Source organism: Callithrix jacchus, chromosome 8 (assembly GCF_049354715.1).
Source record: "Callithrix jacchus isolate 240 chromosome 8, calJac240_pri, whole genome shotgun sequence".
Classification (NCBI taxonomy): domain Eukaryota; kingdom Metazoa; phylum Chordata; class Mammalia; order Primates; family Cebidae; genus Callithrix; species Callithrix jacchus.
In genome coordinates this window covers 94702632-94723869 of record NC_133509.1, presented here as the reverse complement: position 1 = coordinate 94723869, position 21238 = coordinate 94702632, and the positions used below count along the sequence as shown (strand labels likewise).

The 21238-nt window shown below is 36.9% G+C and overlaps 2 protein-coding genes across 21 annotated transcripts in view; one reads left to right on the top strand and one right to left on the bottom strand.

The window, feature by feature from the left end:
• RTN1 (reticulon 1) overlaps positions 1–21238 on the top strand; it is a 495935-nt gene that overhangs the window by 49985 nt on the left and 424712 nt on the right. For 4 of the 11 annotated variants that reach the window (XM_078335059.1, XM_078335051.1, XM_078335055.1 and 1 more), the window contains one exon: positions 6652–6724. The exons of the other annotated variants lie outside the window; for them this stretch is intronic. The gene's annotated coding sequence lies outside the window, so the exon portion shown is untranslated. The remainder of the gene's footprint in view (positions 1–6651; positions 6725–21238) is intronic. 11 annotated transcript variants of the gene reach the window in all.
• The window catches only part of LRRC9 (leucine rich repeat containing 9), a 142023-nt gene that overhangs the window by 26039 nt on the left and 94746 nt on the right, over positions 1–21238 (bottom strand). For 9 of the 10 annotated variants that reach the window (XM_078335045.1, XM_035262027.3, XM_035262028.3 and 6 more), the window contains 2 exons: positions 20100–20317; positions 16220–16288 (listed from right to left, as the gene is read on the bottom strand). In XM_078335045.1, the coding sequence (XP_078191171.1) occupies positions 16220–16288; positions 20100–20317 (287 nt within the window). Of the gene's footprint in view, positions 1–16215; positions 16289–20099; positions 20318–21238 lie in introns of all 10 variants that reach the window. The other variant, XM_078335047.1, reaches the window with a different exon arrangement.

Below are 21238 nucleotides of genomic sequence, written 5' to 3'. Positions count from 1 at the left end.
TACAGTAACCAAAAGAGCATGGTACTGGTACCAAAACAGATACATTGACCAAGGTAACAGAACAGAGGCCTCAGAAATAATGCCACACATCTACAACCATCTGATCTTTGACAAACCTGACAAGAAAAATGGAAATGGGGAAAAGATTCCCTATTTTAAATATGATATTGGGAAAATTGACTAGCTACGTGCAGAAAACTGAAACTGGACCCTTCCTTACACCTTATACAAAAATTAAGTCAAGATGGATTAAAGATTTAAATGTAAGGCCTCAAACCATAAATACCCTAGAAGAAACCCTAGGCAATACCATTCAGGACACAGGCTTGGGCAAAGACTGTATGACTAAAACACCAAAAGTAATGGCAACAAAAGCCAAAGTTGACAAATGGGATCTAATTAAGGAGCTTCGGCACAGCAAAAGAAACTATTACCAGAGTGAACAGCAACTTACAGAATGGGAGAAAATTTTTGCAATCTATACATCTGACAAAGGGCAAATATCCAGAATCTACAAGGAACTTACACAAAGAAGAAAAAATCAAACAACCCCATTAAAAAGTGGGTGAAGGAAACCAACAGACACTTCTCAAAAGAAGACATTTATGCAGCCAACAAACATATGGAAAAAAGCTCATCATCACTGGTCATTAGAGAAACGCAAATCAAAACCACAATATGATACCATCTCATGCCAGTTAGAATGGTGATCATTAAAAAGTCAGGAAACAACAGATGCTGGAGAGGATGTGGAGAAATAGTACTTGACACTGTTGGTGGGAGTGTAAATTAGTTCAAGCATTTGGAAGACACTGTGGTGATTCCTCAAGAATCTAGAATGAGAAATACCATTTGACTCAGCAATCCCATTACTGGGTTTATACCCAAAGGATTATAAATCATTCTACTATAAGGATACATGCACACATATGTTTATTGCAGCACTGTTCACAATAGCAAAGACTTGGAACCAATCCAGATGCCCATTAATGATAGACTGGATAAAAAAAATATGGCACATATATACCATGGAATACTATGCAGCCATAAAAAGCATGAGTTCATGTCCTTTGCAGGGACATGGATGAAGCTGGAAACCATCATTCTCAGCAGACTAACACAGGAACAGAAAAGCAAACACCACATGTTTTCATTCATAAGTAGGCATTGAACAATGAGAACACATGGACACAGAGGGGAACATCACACATTGGGGCCTGTTGGTGGGGGCAGGAGGCTAGGAGAGGGATAGCATTAGGAGAAATATCTAATGTAGATGACTGATGGGTGCTGCAAACCACCATAGTACGTGTACACCTATGTAGCAAACCTGCACATTCTGCACATGTATCCCAGAAATTGAGCTATAATAAAAAAATTTCTTGAAACAAATGAAAATGGAAATAAAACACACCAAAATCTATGAATTATGGAAAAAGCAGTACCTAGAGGGAAGTTTATTGCAATAAATGCCTATATCAAAAAAGTTGAAAGACCTGAATAATAAACACCCTAATGGTGTGCCTTAAGGAACTAGAAATGCAAGAACAAGCCAAGCCCTAAATTAGTATAAGGAAAGAAATGATAAATATCAGAGCAGAAATAAATGAAATTCAGACTACAAAAGAAAACAGAAGATCAACAAAACAAAAAGTTTTCTACAAAAGATAAAATTAATAAACCTTTAGCTAGACCAAGAAAGAAAAAGAGAACACCTAAACAAAAAAATCAGAAATGAAAAAGAATATGTAACAACTGATACCTCAGAAATACAAGAATTTTTGAGACTATTCTGAACTATAATACATTGGAAAACCTAGAAGATTGGATAATTTCTTCTTGAATGCATGCAACCTACAAAGATTGAATCATGAAGAAATAGAAAACCTCAACCTACTCAAGAACAATTGATGATATAGAATCTGTAATAAAAAGTCTTCCATAAAAGAAAGGCCTACTACCTGATGAATTCACTGCTAAATTCTACCAAACATTAAAAAAGAACTAATACCAATCCTACTCAAACCCTTTTAAAACACTGAAAAGGAAGGAATACTTTCAAACTCATTCTACAAGACCAGTGTTATTAGCCTGACAACAAAACAAGACAAGGAAAAAAAAAAAAAAAGAAAACTACAGGTTAACATCACTGATGAACATAGATACAAAAATCCTCAACAAAATACTAACAAACTAAATGTAACAACACATTAAAAAGAACAGTCACCATTACCAAGTTGGATTCATCCCAGGGGTACAAGTATGGTTCAATATGTGCAGATCAATAAACATATTACACCATATACACAGATTCAAGAACAAAAACCATGTGATTATTTTAATAGATGCCAATAAGGCATTTGATAAAATTCAATATCCTTTATAATGGAAACTCTTATCAAAATGGGTATAGAAGGAACATACCTTAAGATAATAAAGGCCATCTACGGCAAACCCATGACTAGCAGCATACTGAATGGGGAAAAATTGAAGGCCTTTCCTCCAAAGACTAGAACAAGACAAGAATGCCCACTTTTACTGCTGTTATTCGATATAATACTGGAAGTACTGGCCAGAGCAATTAGACAAGAGAAAGACATAAAGGGCATCCAAATTGAAAAAGTAGGAGCAAAATGAGCCTTGTTTGCAGGCAACATGATCCTTTACTTAGAAAATCCCAAAAGTTCTACCAAAAAGCTGTTAAGAACTAATAAATGAATTCAGTTAAGTTGCAGAATACAAAATCAACATACAAAAATCAGTAGCATTTATATATGTCAACAGTAAACAATCTGAAAAAGAAATCAAGAAAGCAATCCCATTACAATAGCTACGAAAAGTATAAAATACCTAGGAATCAGTCTAACCAAAGAAGTGAAAGATGTATGCAAGGAAAACTTAAATCTCTGATGAAAGAAATAAAAGAGGACACATACAAAAAAGGAAATATATTCTATGCTTATAAATTGGAATCATTAATTTTGTTAAAATGATAATACTACCCAAGGCAATTTACATATTCAATGCAATCCCTATCAATATAACTAAAACAGTCTTAAAAACAAATCCTAAAATTTTTATGGAAATGCAAAACACCCCGAATAGCGAAAGCAATCCTGAACAAAAAAAAAACAAAGCTGGAAACATCACACAATGTGACTTCAAAATTTTATCACAAAGCTATAGTAACTGAAACAGCAAGGAGCTGGCATTAAAAACAGACAAATAGACCAGTGTGATAGAATACAGAATACAGATATAAATCCATGCATTTACATTCAGCTCATCTTCAACAAAAGCACCAAGAAGTTACAATGAGAAAATGACAGTCTTTTAAGTAAATGGTTCTGAGGAAAGTGGATAACTATGTATAGGAGAATAAAAATTGACTTCTATCGCTCACCATGTACGAAAATCAAATCAAAATAGATTAAAGACTTGAATCTAAAACCTGAAACCATGAAACTACTGGAAGAAAGCGTTAGAGGAATGTTCTAAGACATTGATTTGGGCAAATATTTATTGTGTAAGACATCAAAAGCACAGGAAACCAAAGCAAAAATGGATAAATGGGATTACATCAAGCTAAAAATCTTCTGCACAGAAAAGTAAATAATCAATGAAGTAAAGCTACAACCCACAGAACAGGAGAAAATATTTGCAATCAATCCATCTGACAAGGGATTAATAACCATAACACATAAGAGTTCAAAACACTTAACAGCAAAGAACAAATAAATAATTCAATTTTAAAATTGGCAAAAGATCTGAACAGACATTTCTCAAAAGAAGACATACAAATGACCAACATGTTTACAAAAAAAAACAAATGTTCAAAGGCACTAAGAATGAGAGAAATCCAAACCAAAGTCATAATGTGGTATCATTTTACCCCAGTTAAAATAGCTTATATAAAAAATACAGGCAACAACAGATGCTGCTAAGGATGTGGACAAAGAGGAACCTATGTACACTGTTGGTGGGAATGTAGATTACCATTATGGTAAAGAGTATGGAGGTTTTTAAAAAAATTATAAATAGAACTTCCATATGATCCAGCCATTCCACTACTGGGTATGTATCTAAAAGAAAGGAAATCAATACATCAAAGAGATATCTGCACTCTTATGTTTATTGCAGCATTATTCATAATAGCCAAAATATGGAATCAACCTAAGTGTGCATTAGTGGATGAATGATTAAGAAAATGTGGTTTATATACACAATGAAATATTATTCAGCCATAAAAAGAACGAAATCCTGTTATTTGCAGCAATATGGATGGCACTGGAGACCATTATGTTAAGTAAAACAATCCAGGCACAGAAAGACAAATATCACATGTCCTCACTCATGTGGGAGCTAAAAAGTGGATCCCATGAAGACAGAGACTTGAATGGTGGTTACCAGAGTCTGGGAAGGGGTGCGGGGATGAGAGACAGGAATGAAAGGGATAAAAAAGAATATAAATATATTTATTTTCACTAAACTGGACATTTAAAAATGCTAAAGATGGACTGGGTGTGGTGGCTCATGCCTGTAATCCCAGCACTTTGGGAGGCCAAGGTGGTCTGATCACCTGAGGTTGGGAGTTCAAGACCAGCCTGACCAACATGGAGAAACCCCATCACTACTAAAAAATACAAAATTAGCCGGACATGGTGGTGTGTGTATGTAATCCCAGCTACTGGGGGGCTGAGGCAGGAGAATCGCTTGACCTGGGGAGGCAGTGGTTGCAGTGCCATTGCACTCTAGCCTGGGTGACAGGAGTGAAACTCTGTCTCAAAAAAAAAAAAAAAAAGAAAGGTAAAGTTGGTAAATTATATATGGATATTTTATCTCAATACAATTTTTTTAAAAAAGACAAAAACAATTCATGAAAGTACTATGAGAGCAATACATTAAAAATTTACATAAAAGGTCCATTTTCTAGATAAATACAACTTCTCAAAATAACTTTTGAAGAAATACAAACATGACTAGCTTTATAGCCATTAAAGAATTTAAGTAGTTTAAAATATAACCTCAAAAAATATTAAGCCCAGGGAGTTCTAGAGATAAGGTTTAATTATCCTTCCAGAAGTATAAGAGACATTGCCTATAAAAACTAATTCATAGTTTAGAGAAAGAGGGAATGCTCCCAAATTAATTTTATGAGACAAGAAAAACTTTGGGAGAGTTGAAAAGAATACTAAAAGAAGATAAAATTATAGGATAATTTTACTTATTTCCATAGATACATATGTGCTACATAAAATAGCAAATTGAATCCATCAAAATACAAAACATGATGAATTATTCATTCCAGGAATTTTAAGATGGTTTAACACTAGAGAGTCTATTAATGTAATTTACCATATTAATGGATTAAAGAGAAAAACTGTATTACCAATTACTGACAAGGAAAATGTCCACTCGAGACAAAACAAGTAGAAAACGGTTTCTACCAAAACAAGTAGAAAAGAATTTTCTTAAATTTTTAAAGGTTATCTTCCCATAACCTACTGCAAACTTCATATTAAGTAGCGACAACTTCAAAGCATTCTTTTGTAGTTAGTAACTTATTATCAGTACTTCTAATTCAACACTATGCTAGAGGTCCTAGATAGCACACTAAGAGAAATAAGGGAAATTAAAAATATGAGAATTGGAAAGAAATAATAGCCATATTTGCAGATAAGTCTGTAGAGAAAACCCCCAAAAATTTACAAACCATTAGCATTAAGAGGGTTCAGCAAGGTTCCTAGATAAAAAGCAATATACAAAAATTAGAATTTATATACTCCAGCAACAAACAATTAGGAAAATATAAAAAGACACTATTTTAAAAAGCAATTAAAACAAATAAATTAAACAGTAAATTAAAACAAATAAGCAAATAAATCTAACCAAAGATGATTAAAATCTTTATTGAGAAAATTATAAATATTCAAAGACATGAAATAAAGGGGTGATATGGATGTTTATGAATGGGAAGGTTGAATACTATAAAAATTAGGGGATACTGATTATTACTCTTTCCTTCTTGGTGGAAGTACCTCTGTGATGTAGCCTTCCTGAGGCCACCCTTCATTTTCTCTCTATTGGGAGAAGTGAAGTGATTTAACTCCCTTCCTGGGAAAAGAGTGTTCTGGAAGAATGTGTTCTGCTCCCCAAGAGAAGCTCTCCTCTATATGGAAAAAGCTCAGCATAGTATTTTCTGTTTCTAGGTGATCATGATTGACTATTTCTGAGATCTGATAACACACCCCTTTGACTTCTCACTAAGCTAAGCTGATATTTTTGCCTCTCTATTGTCATATTTCTCAATTTGTTTAGAAATTAGTTGAACAAGGGTGCTACTTATTGGGTCCCCTTAAAGATTCCAACACGAAAGGTTGCAAATTTCACCCCAAATTAATTTGTAAATTGAATGCCATTCATAATAAAATATCAACAAGATTCTCAAAGTAACTTGAGAAATTGGTTCCTAAAATTTATATAAAAGTGTAGAAGGCCAAGAATAGCCAAAGTTGTGAAGAGAAAAAGAAACAATAAGAAAAAGAAAGAGGTGAAAGAGGTAAAAGAGGAAGAATTACAGATGCTTATTCTACCAGACATCAAGGCTTACTACAAAATGTTAATAATTAACACAGTATAATATTGACACAGGGGAGTGGAGGATCCAAGATGGCTGAATAGGAACAGCTCCGGAGTGCAGTTCCCAGCAACAATAGTGCAGAAGGTGAGTGCCCACTGCATTTCCAAACAAATTTTCACTGCCCACAGACCATGAGATTCCCAGGCTGAAAAGCGCCATGAGTTTTCAGCATGGCGGTTTCAGCCAGTGCCAGGTTGGCACACAGAAACTCACACAAATCTGGGCAGCCATTTCAACTGGTGCTTGGAATGCCTAGGAGACAGAGCCACCCATTCAACTGAAAGGGAGGGGGAAGAGACAGGGAGCCAGGCAATCTGGCTCAGCGGGTACCACCCCCACAAAACAAGAAATCTGAAACACTCTGGATTGAGAGTTTCTCAGCAAGCACACCTTGACCCAGGACAGTCCAGCTCAGTGAGGAGAAGGGCGACCACCACTACCAAGGCAGTCTGCCACTAACAAGGTAGTTCACACAGCAGCTGGGCAAGCCTGCGGCAGCTCAGCAACATTTCTGCTGGCAGACACTATGACAAGACTACTCTGTGTGGGGCAGGGCATCTATGATAAAAGGCAGCAGCACAACAGGAACTTATAAATAAAGCCAACCTTCCTATGACAGAACACCTGGGAAAAGAGGTGGTTATGAGTTCCACGGCAGCAGACTTAAAAGTACCTGCCCAGCATCTCTGCGGGGAAAAATGGAGCACTCAGTGCAGTACTTGAGCTCCTAGAAGGGACAGACTGTCTCCACAAGCAGCTCCCTGACCCCCGTATACACAAAGAGACATAAAGGAGAGCTCAGGCCGACATCTGGCAGGTACCCTTCTGGGATGAAGATAACAGAAGAAGAAACTGGCAGCAACTCTTACTGTTCTGCAGCCCCCACACCCAGGTGATCCCCAGGCAAGCAGGGTCTGGAGTGGACCTCCAGCAGTCCTGCAGCAGAGGGGCCTGACTGTTAGAAGGAAAACTAAGAAACAGAGAGAAATAACTTCATTATCATCAAAAATGACATCCACTTAGAGACACCATCCAAAAGTCACCAACTACAAAGATCACAAGTAGATAAAGCCACTAAGATGGGAAGAAACCAGCACAAAGAGGAAGAAAACACCAAAAACCAGAATGCCTTTTCTTGAACAAAGATGGATGGAGAATAAATCTGATGAATTGACAGAAACAGGCCTTAGAAGGTGGGTAATAACAAACTTCTCAGAGCTAAAAGAACATGTGCTAACCCAATGCAAAGAAACTAAGAACCTAGAAAAAAGGTTAGATCAGATGCTATATCGAATAAACAGCTTAAAGAAGAATACAAATGACTTGATGGAGCTAAAAACACATCACGAGAACTTCATGAAGCATACACGAGTTTCAATTGCTGAATTGACCAAGCAGAAGAAAGGATATCAGAGACTGAAGATCAGCTCAATGAAATGAAACAAGAAGGCAAGAATACAGAAAAAGGAGTGAAAAGAAATGAACAAAGCCTCCAAGAAATATGGTATTATGTGAAAAGACCTAATCTACGTTTGATGGGTATACCTGAATGTAATGGAGAGAATAAATCCAAGCTGGAAAACACTCCTCAGGATATTATCCAAGAGAACTTCCCCAACCTAGAAAGCCAGGCCACCATTCAAGTCCAGGAAATACAGAGAACACCACAAAAATACTCCTCAAGAAGAGCAACCCCAAGGCATATAATTGTCAGATTCACCAGAGTTGAAATGAAGGAAAAAATTCTAAGTGCAGCCAGAGAGAAAGGTGAGGTTACCCCCCAAAGGGAAGCCCATCAGACTCACAGTGCATCTCTCCACAGAAACCCTACAAGCCAGAAGAGAGTGGGGGCCAATATTCAACATCCTTAAAGAAAAGAACTTTCAACCTAGAATTTCATTTCCAGCCAAACTAAGCTTTATAAGTGAAGGAGAAAGAAAATCCTTAATGGACAGCAATTGCTGAGAGATTTTGTCACCACCAGGCCTGCCTTACAAGAGCTCCTGAAAGAAGCACTAAACAAGGAAAGGAACAACCAGTACCAGCCACTCCAAAAACGTACCAAATGGTAAAGACCATTGACACAATGAAAAAAAATGCATCAACTAATGGCATCCAAATGGCAGGATCAAGTTCACAAATAACAATAGTAACCTTAAACATAAAAGGGCTAAATTCCCCAATCAAATGACAAATTTGATATAGCCTGGCAAATTGGATAAAAAGTTAAGACCCATTGGTGGGCTTTATTCAGGAAACCCATCTCATGTGCTAGGACACCCATAGGCTCAAGATAAAGGGGTGGAGGAAGATTTATCAAACAAATGGAGAGCAAAAAAAAGCAGGAGTTGCAATCTGAGTCTCTCATAAAATGGACTTGAAATCAACAAAGTTCAAAAGAGACAAAGAAGGGCATTACCTAATGGTAAAAGGAACAATGCATCAAGAAAAGCTAATGATCCTAAATATATATGCACGCAATACAGGAGCACCCAGGTACATAATCCAAGTTCCTAATGACCTACAAAGAGACTTTGACTCCCACACAACAATAGTGGGAAACTTTAACACTCCACTGTCAATATTAGACAGATCAATATTAACAAGGATATCCGGGACTTGAGAAATCAGATCTGGACCAAGTGGACCTAATAGATATCTACAGAAATCTTCACCCCAAATCCACAGAATATACATTCTTCTCTGCACTGCATGGCACCTACTCTAAAATTGACCACATAATTGGAAGTAAACCACTCCTCAGAAAATGTAAAAGAATGGAAATCATAACAAACAGTCTCTCAGACCACAGGGCAATCAAATTAGAACTCAGAATTAAGAAACTAACTCAGAACCGCACAGCTTCATGGAAACTGAACCACTGGCTCCTGAATGTTGACTGGATAAACAATGAAATGAAGGCAGAAATAAAGACGTTCTTTGAAACCAACAAGAATGAAGACACAATGTACCAGAATCTCTGGGACACATTTAAAGCAGTGTCTAGAGGGAAATTTATAGCAATAAATGCCCACATCAGAAGCAAGGAAAGATCTTAAATTGACACCCTATCATCAAAATTGAAAGAGCTAGAGGAACAAGATCAAAAAAACTCAAAAGCTAGCAGAAGACAAGAAATAACAAAGATCAGAGCAGAACTGAAGGAGATAGAGACACAAAAAACCCTTCAAAAAAAATAAATCCAGGAGCTGGTTTTTGGAAAAGATCAACAAAATAGACCACTAGCAAGATTAATAAAACAGAAAAGGGAGAAGAGTCAAATATATGCAATTAAAAACGATAAAGGGGATATCACCACTGACTCCTCAGAAAAACAAACTACAATGAGAGATCACTACAAACAACTCTATGCACATAAACCGGTAAACCTGGAAGAAATGGATAAATCCTGGACACTTGCACCCTCCCAAACCTAAACCAGGAAGAACTTGAAACCTTGAATAGACCAAAAACAAGGGCTGAAGCTGAGGCAGCAATTAATAGCCTACCAACCAAGAAAAGTCCAGATCCAGAACGGTTCACAGCTGAATTCTACCAGACATACAAAGAGGAGCTGGTACCATTCCTTCTGAAATTATTCCAAAACAATACAAAAAGAGGGAATCCTTCCTTAATCGTTTTGTTTGTTTGTTTTTTGAGATGGAGTTTCACTCTTGTTCCCCAAGCTGGAGTGCAATGGTGCGATCTCGGCTCACTGCAACCTCTGCCTCCTGGGTTCAAGCAATTCTCCTGCCTCAGCCTCCCAAGTAGCTGGGCCTACAGGCATACACCATCATGCCCAGCTAATTTTTGTATTTTTTAGCAGAGACAGGGTTTCACCATGTTGACCAGGATGGTCTTAATCTCTTGACCTCGTGATCCATCAGCCTTGGCTTCCCAAAGTGCTGGGAGTATAGAGGTGAGCCACTGTGCCTGGCCCCCCCAAATCATTTTATGAGACCAACATCATCCTAATACCAAAACCAAGCAGAGACTCCACAAAGTAAGAAAACTTAAGGCCAATATCCATGATTAACATAGATGCAAAAATTTTCAATAAACTACTGGAAAACCAATTGTAACAGCACATCAAAAAGCTTATGCATCATGATCAAGTAGGCTGCATTCCAGGAAAGCAAGGCTGGTTCAACATATGCAAATCTATAAACATAATCCACCACATAATCAACAGATGCAGAGAAGGCCTTCAACAAAATTCAACAGCCCTTTATGCTAAAAGCTCTCAATAAACTAGGTATCAAGGGAACCTCAAAACAACAAAAGCTATTTATGACAAACCTACAGCCAATATCATACTGAATGGACAAAAACTGGAAGCATTTCCTTTGAAATCTGGCTAGACAAGGATGCCCTGTCTCACCACTCCTATTCCATATAGTATTGGAAGTTCTAGCCAGAAAAGTTAGGCAAGAAAAAAAAATAAAGGGTATTCAATTAGGAAAGGAGGAAGTCAAATTGTCTCTATTTGCAGACGACATGATTGTATATTTAGAAGACCCTATCATCAAGAGAGATCCAAGATGGCCATCTAGCAGCAACTCAGGGTTGCAGCTCCCAGTGAAGGCACAGGGAGTGAGTGGTCGCCAGACTTCCAGATGAATTTTTGTTGCTTACGGACCAGGAGAATCCCAGTGGAGGAGCCCCATGGGTCGCCAGCGTGACTCTTTTGGCTGGCGCAGCTGTTTTGCTGGTGTCCCAACGTGGCAGTTCTCAGTGTGGAGTATGCAGCACTGGGTGCCCTTTTAGTTGGTGTTTGGAGCTCCGAGAAGGCAGAGTCACCCATTCAGCTGATTGGGAGGGGGACTGAAGCTGGGAGCCAGACCAGGAGATTCCTGGGCAGAAAAGCGCCACGAATCTCAGTGCTGCTGTTTCAGCCGGCACGGTCGCCACAAGGGAAATTGCATAGATCCCAGCGCCTTTTTGGCAGGTGACTGGGACACCTGGGAGAGAATTGACCGTTCAATTAGGAAAAGAAAAAAAGGGGGCTCTGAGGTGGGGAGCCAGGTGATCGGGCTCAGCTGGTCCCACCCCCACAAAAAAAGAGCAATTGGAAACACTGACAGTTGAGAGTTTCACAGCAAGCACAGCTGAACCCAGGAAGGTCCAGCTCTGTGGGGGAGGGGTGTCTGCCGAAGGAAAACAAAGAAACAGAAATAATATCACCACCAACAAACTGGACATCCACTCAGAGTCCCAATCTGAAAGTCAGCAATTACAAAGATGACAGGTGGGTAAATCCACAAAGATGGGCAGGAACCAGCGGAAAAAGGCTGAAAACGTCCAAAATCAGAATGCCTCTCCTCCTTCTGGATCGTAGCTCCTCAACAGCAAGGGAACAAGGCCTGATGGAGAATGCGTGTGAATTGTCAGAATCAGGCTTCAGAAGGTGGATAATAAGAAACTTCTGTGAGCTAAAAGAACATGTTATAACCCAATGCAAAGAGACTAAGAACCTTGAAAAAAGATTTGATGAAATGCTAACGAGAATAGACAATTTAGAGGGGAATATAAATGAATTAATGGAGCTGAAAAACACAACACGAGAACTTTGCAAAGTAATGCAGAAGTCGTAACAGTTGAATTGATCAAGCATAAGAAAGGATATCAGAGGTCGAAGACCAACTCAATGAAATAAAACGAGAAGACAAGATTAGAGAGAAAAAGATAAAAAGGAATGAGCAAAGTCTCTAAGTAATATGCGACTATGTGAAAAAACCTAATCTACATTTGATAGGTGCACCTGAATGTGACGAAGAGAATGAATCCAAGCTGGAAAAAATACTCTTTGGGATATTATACAGGAAAACTTTCCCAACCTAGCAAGGCAGGACAATATTCAACTCCAGGTAATACAGAGAACATCACAAAGATATTCCTCAAGAAGAGCAACCCCAAGGCACATAATCATCAGATGTATGAGGGTTGAAATTAAGGATAAAATGCTAAGGGCAGCCAGAGAGAAAGGCCAGGTTACCCACAAAGGGAAGCCTATCAGACTCACAGCAGATCTCCCAGCAGAAACCCTACAAGCCAGAAGAGTGGGGGCCAATATTCAACATCCTTAAAGAAAAGAACTTTCAACCCAGAATTTTATATCCAGCAAAACTAAGCTTGACAAGTGAAGGAAAAATAAAATCTTTTGTGAACAAGCAAGTACTTAGACATTTCATCACCACCAGGCCTTGCTTTACAAGAGCTTCTGAAAGAAGCACTACACATAGAAAGGAACAACCAGTATCAGCCTTTCAGGAAATATACCAAAAAGTAAAGAGCATCAACATAATGAAGAATTTACATCAACTAATGGGCAAAACAGCCAGTTAGCATCAAATGGCAGTATTAAACTCACATATATCAATATTAATCCTAAATTTAAATCGACTAAATCCCCCAATCAAAAGACACAGACAGGCAAATTGGATAAAGAGCCAAAACCTATCGGTATGCTGCATCCAGACCCATCTCACATGCAAGAATACACAAAGACTCAAAACAAAGGGATGGAGGAAGATTTACCAACCAAATGGAGAGCAAAAATAAATAAATAGCAGGAGTTGCAATTCTCTCCTCTGATAAAATAGACTTTAAAGCAACAAAGATCAAAAGAGGCAAAGAAGGACATTACATAATGCTAAAAGAATCAATGCAACAAGAAGAGCTAATGATCCTAAATATATACGCACCTAATACAGGAGCACCCAGATACATAAGACAAGTTCTTAATGACTTATTAAGAGACTTAGACTCCCACACAATAATAGTGGGAGACTTTAACATCATATTGTCAATATTAGACAGATCAATGAGACAGAAAATTAACAAGTATATCCAGAACTTGAACTCAAACCTGGAACAAGTAAACTTAATAAACATTTATAGAACTCTCCACCCCAAATACACAAAACATACATTCTTATCAGTACCACATCACACCTACTCTAAAAGTGACTACATCATTGGAAGTAAATCATTCTTCAGTAATTGCATAGCATTTCACAGGTTTAAATGAAATATTGGTTCGCTGCTTGTTATTTTCCTCCCTTATTCTTTCCTGTCTCCATTGTTAAGCACAATTATTGGCATAAAAGAGGTTTTCAATACCCATTTTTAGACTGCATTCTAGCCTGGGCAATAAAGCAACACTCCTGTTCTCTCTCCCTCTTTCTCTTCCTCTTTCTCTCTTTCATTCTTCTTCTTCTTTTAATTCTTTTTTCTTTTTTTCTCTCTTAAAAAAAAAAAAAGAAGACCCTATCATCTCACTCCAAAATCTCCTTAAACTGATAAGCAACTTCAGCAAAGTCTCAGGATACAAAATCAATGTGCAGAAACCACAAGCATTCCTATACACCAATAACAGCCTAACAGAAAGCCAAATCATGAGCAAACTCCCATTCAAAATTGCTACAAAGAGAATAAAATACCTAGGAATACAACTAACAAAGGATGTAAAGGACCTCTTCAAGGAGAACTACAAACCACTGCTCAAGGAAATAAGAGGACACAAACAGATGGAAAAACATTCTATGCTCATGGTTAGGAAGAATCAATATCGTGAAAATGGCCATACTGCCCCAAGTAATTTATGGATTCAATGCTATCCCCATCAAGCTACCAATGACCTTTTTCACAAAACTGGAAAAAACCACCTTAAACTTCATATGGAACCAAAAGAGGGCCTGCATACCCAAGACAATCCTAAGCAAGGAGAATAAAGCTGGAGGCATCATGCTACTAGATTTCAAACTATACTACAAGGCTACAGTAATCAAAACAGCATGGTACTGGTACCAAACAGAGATATAGACCAATGGAACAGAACAGAGGCCGTGCAGGCAATGCCACACATCTACAACCATATAATCATTGACAAATCTGAGAAATACAAGCAATGGGGAAAGGATTCTCTGTTTAATAAATAGTGTTGGGAAAACTGGCTAGTCATGTGCAGGAAGCAGAAACTGGACCCCTTCCTGTCACTTTATACCAAAATTAACTCCAAATGGATTAAAGACTTAAACATAAGACCTAATGCCATAAAAACCCTCGAAGAAAACGTAGGCAAAACCATTCAAGACATAGGCATAGGCCAGGACTTCATGACTAAAACATTGAAAGCATGGGCAACAAAAGCCAAAATAGACAAATGGGACCTAATTCAACTCCAGAGCTTCTGTACAGCAAAAGAAACAATCATTAGAGTAAACCAGCAACCAACAGAATGGGAAAAAAATTTTTTTGCAATCTACCCATCTGACAAAGGGCTAACATCCAGAATCTACAAAAAACTAAAACAGATTTACAAGAAAAAAACGAACAAACCCATCCAAAAGCGGGCAAGAGGTATGAACAGCCACTTTTCAAAAGAAGACTTATATGAGGCCAATAACCATATGAAAAAAATGCTCATCATCACTGATTATTAGAGAAATGTAAATCAAAAACACACTGAGATACCATCTTATGCCAGTTAGAATGGCAATCATTAACACATCTGGAGACAACAGATGCTGGAGAGGACCTGGAGAAATAGGAACACTTTTACACTGTTGGTAGGAGTATAAACGAGTTCAACCATTGTGGAAGACAGTGTGGTGCTTCCTCAAGGACCTAGAAATAGAAATTCCATTTGACTCAGCAATCCCATTAATGGGTATATAACCAAAGGATTATAAATCAATCTATTAAAAAGACACATGCACATGTATGTTCATACCGGCACTGTTTACAATAGCAAAGAACTGGAACTAACCCAAATGTCCATCAACGATAGACTGGACAACGAAAATGTGGCACATATACACCATGGAATATGATGCAGCCATAAAAAATGATGAAGTTGTATCCTTTGTAAGGACATGGATGAATCTGGAAACCATCATTCTCAGAAACTGACACAAGAACAGAAAATCAAACACCACATGTTCTCACTTGTAGGCGGGTGTTGGAACAATGAGAACACATGGACACTGGGACGGGAGCATCACACCCTGGGGTCTGTTATGGGGGGCCAAGGGAGGGACATCAGGGGAGTAGGGAGGTGAGGGAGGGATAACATGGGGAGAAATGCCAGATGTAGGTGACAGGGGAATGGAGGCAGCAAACCACATTGCCATGTGTGTAACTATGCAACAATCCTGCATGATCTGCACATGTACCCCAGAACCTAAAGTACAATTAAAAAAAAGAATGCAGTGATATTGAAAAAAAGAAAAGTAATCAATTTTGCTACTGTGTCTCTGATATGACCAGTCAAATAAATATGTGCATTGAAACAAAAAAGTAAAAATAAAAAGAATAATAAAAATAAAAATTTTCACACAGGGATAGAAAAATAGTTCAAGGATTACAATGTGGAAACCTGAAACAGACTTTCTTGTTAATCCATGACAATGACAGTTTATACTGTAATCAGTTGGAAGAATTCAATTAATTTGGGCTGGGATAACTGGCTATGCATACAGAAACATAAAATTAAATCCCCTTCTCAGACCATATCAATATAAATTTTATACAACTGCCAGTAAATTAGCTAATAAATTAGAATAATAACATACTCACTGGATTGCCATACACTGTAAGCTCTCTGAGAGAAGAGATAACATCAAGTTTTTCCAGTTCTGTGATATCCTATTCAAAAGTTATTCTTTGATTAGACTCAACATCTTCAAAGATAGACTAATTTGAAGTAATTATATATAAGTGTTAGATTGAAAGTAGCTCATGATTGAATTCTCTGAAGTCAGTTTGAGTAACAGTATTCTGTACTCTTGAATAAAGGCAGATCTGTGTACTGTAGATTTCAAATACATGACTGGCAAAGATAACAGTCTAACATGGAAGATTGGCTATATAGCAGCACTTGTAAGAAAAGACCACATTTTTTCTCAGAATTATGATTTATTCTAGGACTCAGATTATATTTGGTTAATTCCTCCAGTGTATTGACCAAGAAGTGTGCAAAACGTGAATAGAATCTAAAAGTTTTAAAGGTACATAATTAATTAATTAATTACACTATCTTAAAAAAAAGGAATGTGTGATACTGAGTGGATTGCATCCTGATATACTTTCTGGGAGTATATTAAGCTGAAAAACAATTTCTCACGTTAAAAAATTTGTCTTCCCTACTGCATCGCATTATTTATTAACTTCCATTTAACACTGGTGAAAGTTTGCAAATACATTTTAGTTTTTGCAAAATTATTTCTAAAATGCTATTTCTGACAAACTTTAGCCAACAAGCTCAGCCTAAGGGTGTTGCTAGTTCAGGTAACAAAACAAAGTTATTGACATAATTATATTCCTTTGTGGAATTACAAGTGGACATATAGCAAATTCTTCTAGTAACTGTAAAAATATTTATCTATTTTAGATCATTTGGAAGTGAATTCGATTTTTAAAATGACTGATCTTTACTACTTTGATTTTGGAAGGAGTATCATAAAGGAGGGCTTTGAAAAATCTGTACATTTATAGAAATATTGTGCATTTTTACCCACAGGCAGTTTCTATCTGTGGAATCAAAGCCTGATCGGTAATCACAGACATTTGAAAAGGCTTACATTATTTTCTCAAATTAAACCGAATATAACAGTAGTCACTAATGAAATATTCCTAACCAAAATGTCTGTTTTTCACAGAAAATGTTAATATGGGAAATAGACTATTAAATTTGTAGAAGATAATGATGGCATGAACTTTTAAAGAGACATCAAGGAAACTCATATGTCCATAATTGGGGGGAGCGGGCTGATGGCTTCCCATTTTTAATATACAACATTATTTTTTTTTTTACAGTAGTGTGCTGCTACTGGCTCACAAAGAGTCAATTGGCAATTTTTAGGGATTTTGTGGGATGGCATGTTAGCTTGAAGTTGGCTACAACAGAAGAAATTCTACTACAGAAATTGGTAAATGTCACTAATTAGGGATTTTTTTTTTCTTCTTAGCCAGTTGTTAAACATTAACCAGGATACCAATGGGTGTTACAATGTCAGCATAAGCACTTAAGGCAGTCATATAATAGTCGTGCCTAGATTGGTGCCCTCACTGAGGACAAGAAATAGCAATAGACTATTCTTGGGGTAATTTTCAGTTTCAGGTGATTAGTTATATGTTTAAAAGTAGACAGAGTAGCTGGATGCCAGGTAGGGGAATCATTTAGACACAGGGATCAAATGGGACGATAAAGGTGAATTAAATAACTAATCTTTAAATTGTGTTTCTGTGATTCTTCCTTTAGAAGCAAGACTATAGACAACAATTTGCTAAATCTACATTATTGGACAGGATGGCTAAGTAAAAAGCATTGCACCAGAATCAAGGATATGTATTATATTTTGTCAAGGATATAGCTTTGAAGGATATTAAAGTAGGTCAGTAAGGGGCTGCATATATCTTCATTTGAAATATTGCTCCTTTGCTAATTTTTCTAGGCTTTCTCCTTTCCATCAATCTTTATCAATGCAAAGTTTGCAATCTGACTGCCCCTTTGTGGAAATTAATGCTGCTATCAGCCTGCCCATGTTGGTATATGTAGAATATCTCTCAAAAACAAAATTTGAAGTGAGAGTTCAGAAGTTTGAAGACAATATGTTTTCAGTAGAATCTGACTTCATATTTTCCCCAGCTAAATGCATGGTCACATTAAGGTACTATAATATTAATGATTAGAATAAGCTTAATGGCAAAATGATCGACCTAAATTCAATGGAAAATAACATTTTAGGGATAAAAATAAAGAAGGACTGGTCATTAAATAATCAGTAATGCTCATTCAATAATATGTAGAATCTCTCATATTATATAAGTTCTCATTTATCTATATTAGATTTTGATAATAAATAAGTTTGACTAAGTATAGCTGTTATACCAGCTGATCTCTTAATGAATGATCTATCCATTCATTCACTTAAGAGGGATAGAGGGTAGACAGGTAGGGCAGGGACACTCCTGTGGAAAAGCAGGTGACCAGGTCTAATCTCCTTGTAAGCATGCTGGTAACTGGACATCCTGTCAAATAAAGCAATGATACGTGCTAGGAAGAAGGTCTTCATTTACCTTATTCTCTTAGTGGATCTCCTTGGTTAAAGACTACCTATAATAAATAAACCTAGAATCTATAGAATTATAAGGCATGGATCCCTATAAAATGTCACATGATTTCAAGTTTAAAATGGAGATGTTTAATAAATGAAACACTCCCCTCTGTATTAGATCACCTCATGGAATCGCACTTGAAGATCTCATCTTTTATTCTAAGCTCAATGGTGTGTGTGATGTGGGAAGGAAGGTCCTGAGAAGGCACTAAACATGTCCTGGGCCCTGTGTGTCCTTGAAATTATTTGTAAAGTTTGATACTAGGTATCTCTGATGAGTGCTAAGTCTAATTTGACAATCTTTTCTGTTAGCTCAGTTGCTATCACTGGAAAGATTCTCCAGAGTAGGGCAATTTTCCTTGTTTAGATTTCTTCTGGGTAAAGCTTAGGAAGAATCATCCCCAGTTTTGGCAGGCTTTTTCCAGATGAATGTTTGAATCTGTATAAATTAGTTGTATACTATTTTTATCTGTATGTCATTCCCTAGTCAGTATGTAGAAAGGGGCATGGCTGATGATTTCCTTCTAACCTTGTCCAGGGCTTTTACAAAAATCAGTCCCAGAAAAGGCTTCCTGAACTCCATAGCAAATAGAACCACAAACAAATATTAACGGAGTATCTATTAAGTACCAGGTACTATGCTATCTACCGATATAAATGTGGGCAAGATAGAGTTGGTCACTGCCCTTAGCAGGTAGTCCACAGTTCAATTTGTCTTTGAGGCTATCTTAGAGGTATGGGCAGACGTAGAAAAGTTGGTAAAAGAAGAGCTAACAGACCACCACAGAAATTCTGAGAGACATGTGAGGGCTGTATAAGATTATGTCTTCAACTCTTTATCTGTGCAGTGGCCTAAAAGTAACAGGTTAAATTCAGAGCAGGTAAAACTAAGGCAGGAATCTATCTAAGAAAGCCTTGAGTGGGGAAAGATATAATATTAAAGCCAAGTCAAAGTCCATTATCAGGAGTTGATTCAAATGCCAGGTAGAACAAGGACATATGACAGGTTTAAAGGGCCAAAGGATGTCTGGAATCGAGATTCAGAAACAACCTGGACCAAGAGCAGTCAAGAAACAAATGAGAGCTCTCAGAGAGGACTGATGAGGAAACCTTAGAACATTTAGAACCTTTGTAATTGAGTTTGTCCATGTGGGTTTGCCTGGTTCTTAAGTCTAGAAGCAGGGTGGACATTTCTGCATCACAGACTATTTCTATGCCTTGAAATATAGATGATAAATAACATACTAGCAATATTTTCATTGGTGTGTTCGGAAGCTTTATGTTCAGAACTCAAAGAAATTAAAGCTTGTAAATCCCATAATAAAAAGTAACAATGTTACCTGGATTTTATTATATCCTAGGAAGAGTTTCTCTAGTTTTACCAAAGACTGTAATTTGCCCAGCTCTCGTAGTCTGTTTTCTTCCAAGTGAAGTGCCAACAAAGAACTTGGTTTGGCAAAAGCACTGTCATTAAGTGCTCGGATGCGGTTATGGTCCACTACCAATTCCTTAAGGACTACTAAGTTGTCAAGCCCTTCAACTTCACTGATTTCATTACCTAAAAAGAGATAAGTCATGATATATGACATGAGCCCAAACTTTCTGAATTAAAGGATATCTACTTTCATTTAAATATTTTTTAATCAGATGATTTTTCGAAAGAAGTAACGAATTCAAGAAACTTATTGCCAGAGAGAAATTGAAATGTAATTCACAGGAAGGTAGTGTCATCATAAAATAATATTTGCTAAAATTTCTCATTTGTGTTTGAAAGATCAGGATGTGATGTACACACTGCACTTAATTGATTTAATGTCTGTTCAGTAATTAAGTATTAAAAGTTGGTATTGACAAAAGTAGATATATAAAAGTGCTGCAAAAGATATGCTTCCTGAATATAGTGATTTTTCAAATAGGTATAATAGTATAATTATTTCTTAAAATAAACTAATTTGTTATGTTAGAAGAATACACATTAATTATGCTGTTCTTTCTCATATTTTCATACTGTGACCATATTAAACACACTAGTTTATTTAATTCTTTAAAACCCTAAACCCTTATTTATAAACTACTATTTCTCTCTATTATAGCTATCGATAGCTATATAAATATTAATGATAACTTATATGAGGACTCTTCAATTTATAAAATGCTTCTATATTTATAGTATCTTCTATTAGAGCCTCAAAATACTAGAGAGGAAATATTAATATCTCTTTTTCCTAATCAGAAAATTGAGGGTCAGAGAAATTAAGTGGCATTCTCAAAGACATAAGAATGGCAATACCAGACCTCCCTTAGACCTTTCACATTTTAAGCTCAATGCTCTTTCTAGTACACCATACTACATTTCATTCAATATTCATTCTCCTTGATTATTACATGCTGAATTGTGGCCCCTCAAATTCATATGTGAAAATCCTAACCTCTAGTACCTCTAAATATGACTGTATTTGGAGACAGGGTCTTTAAAAAG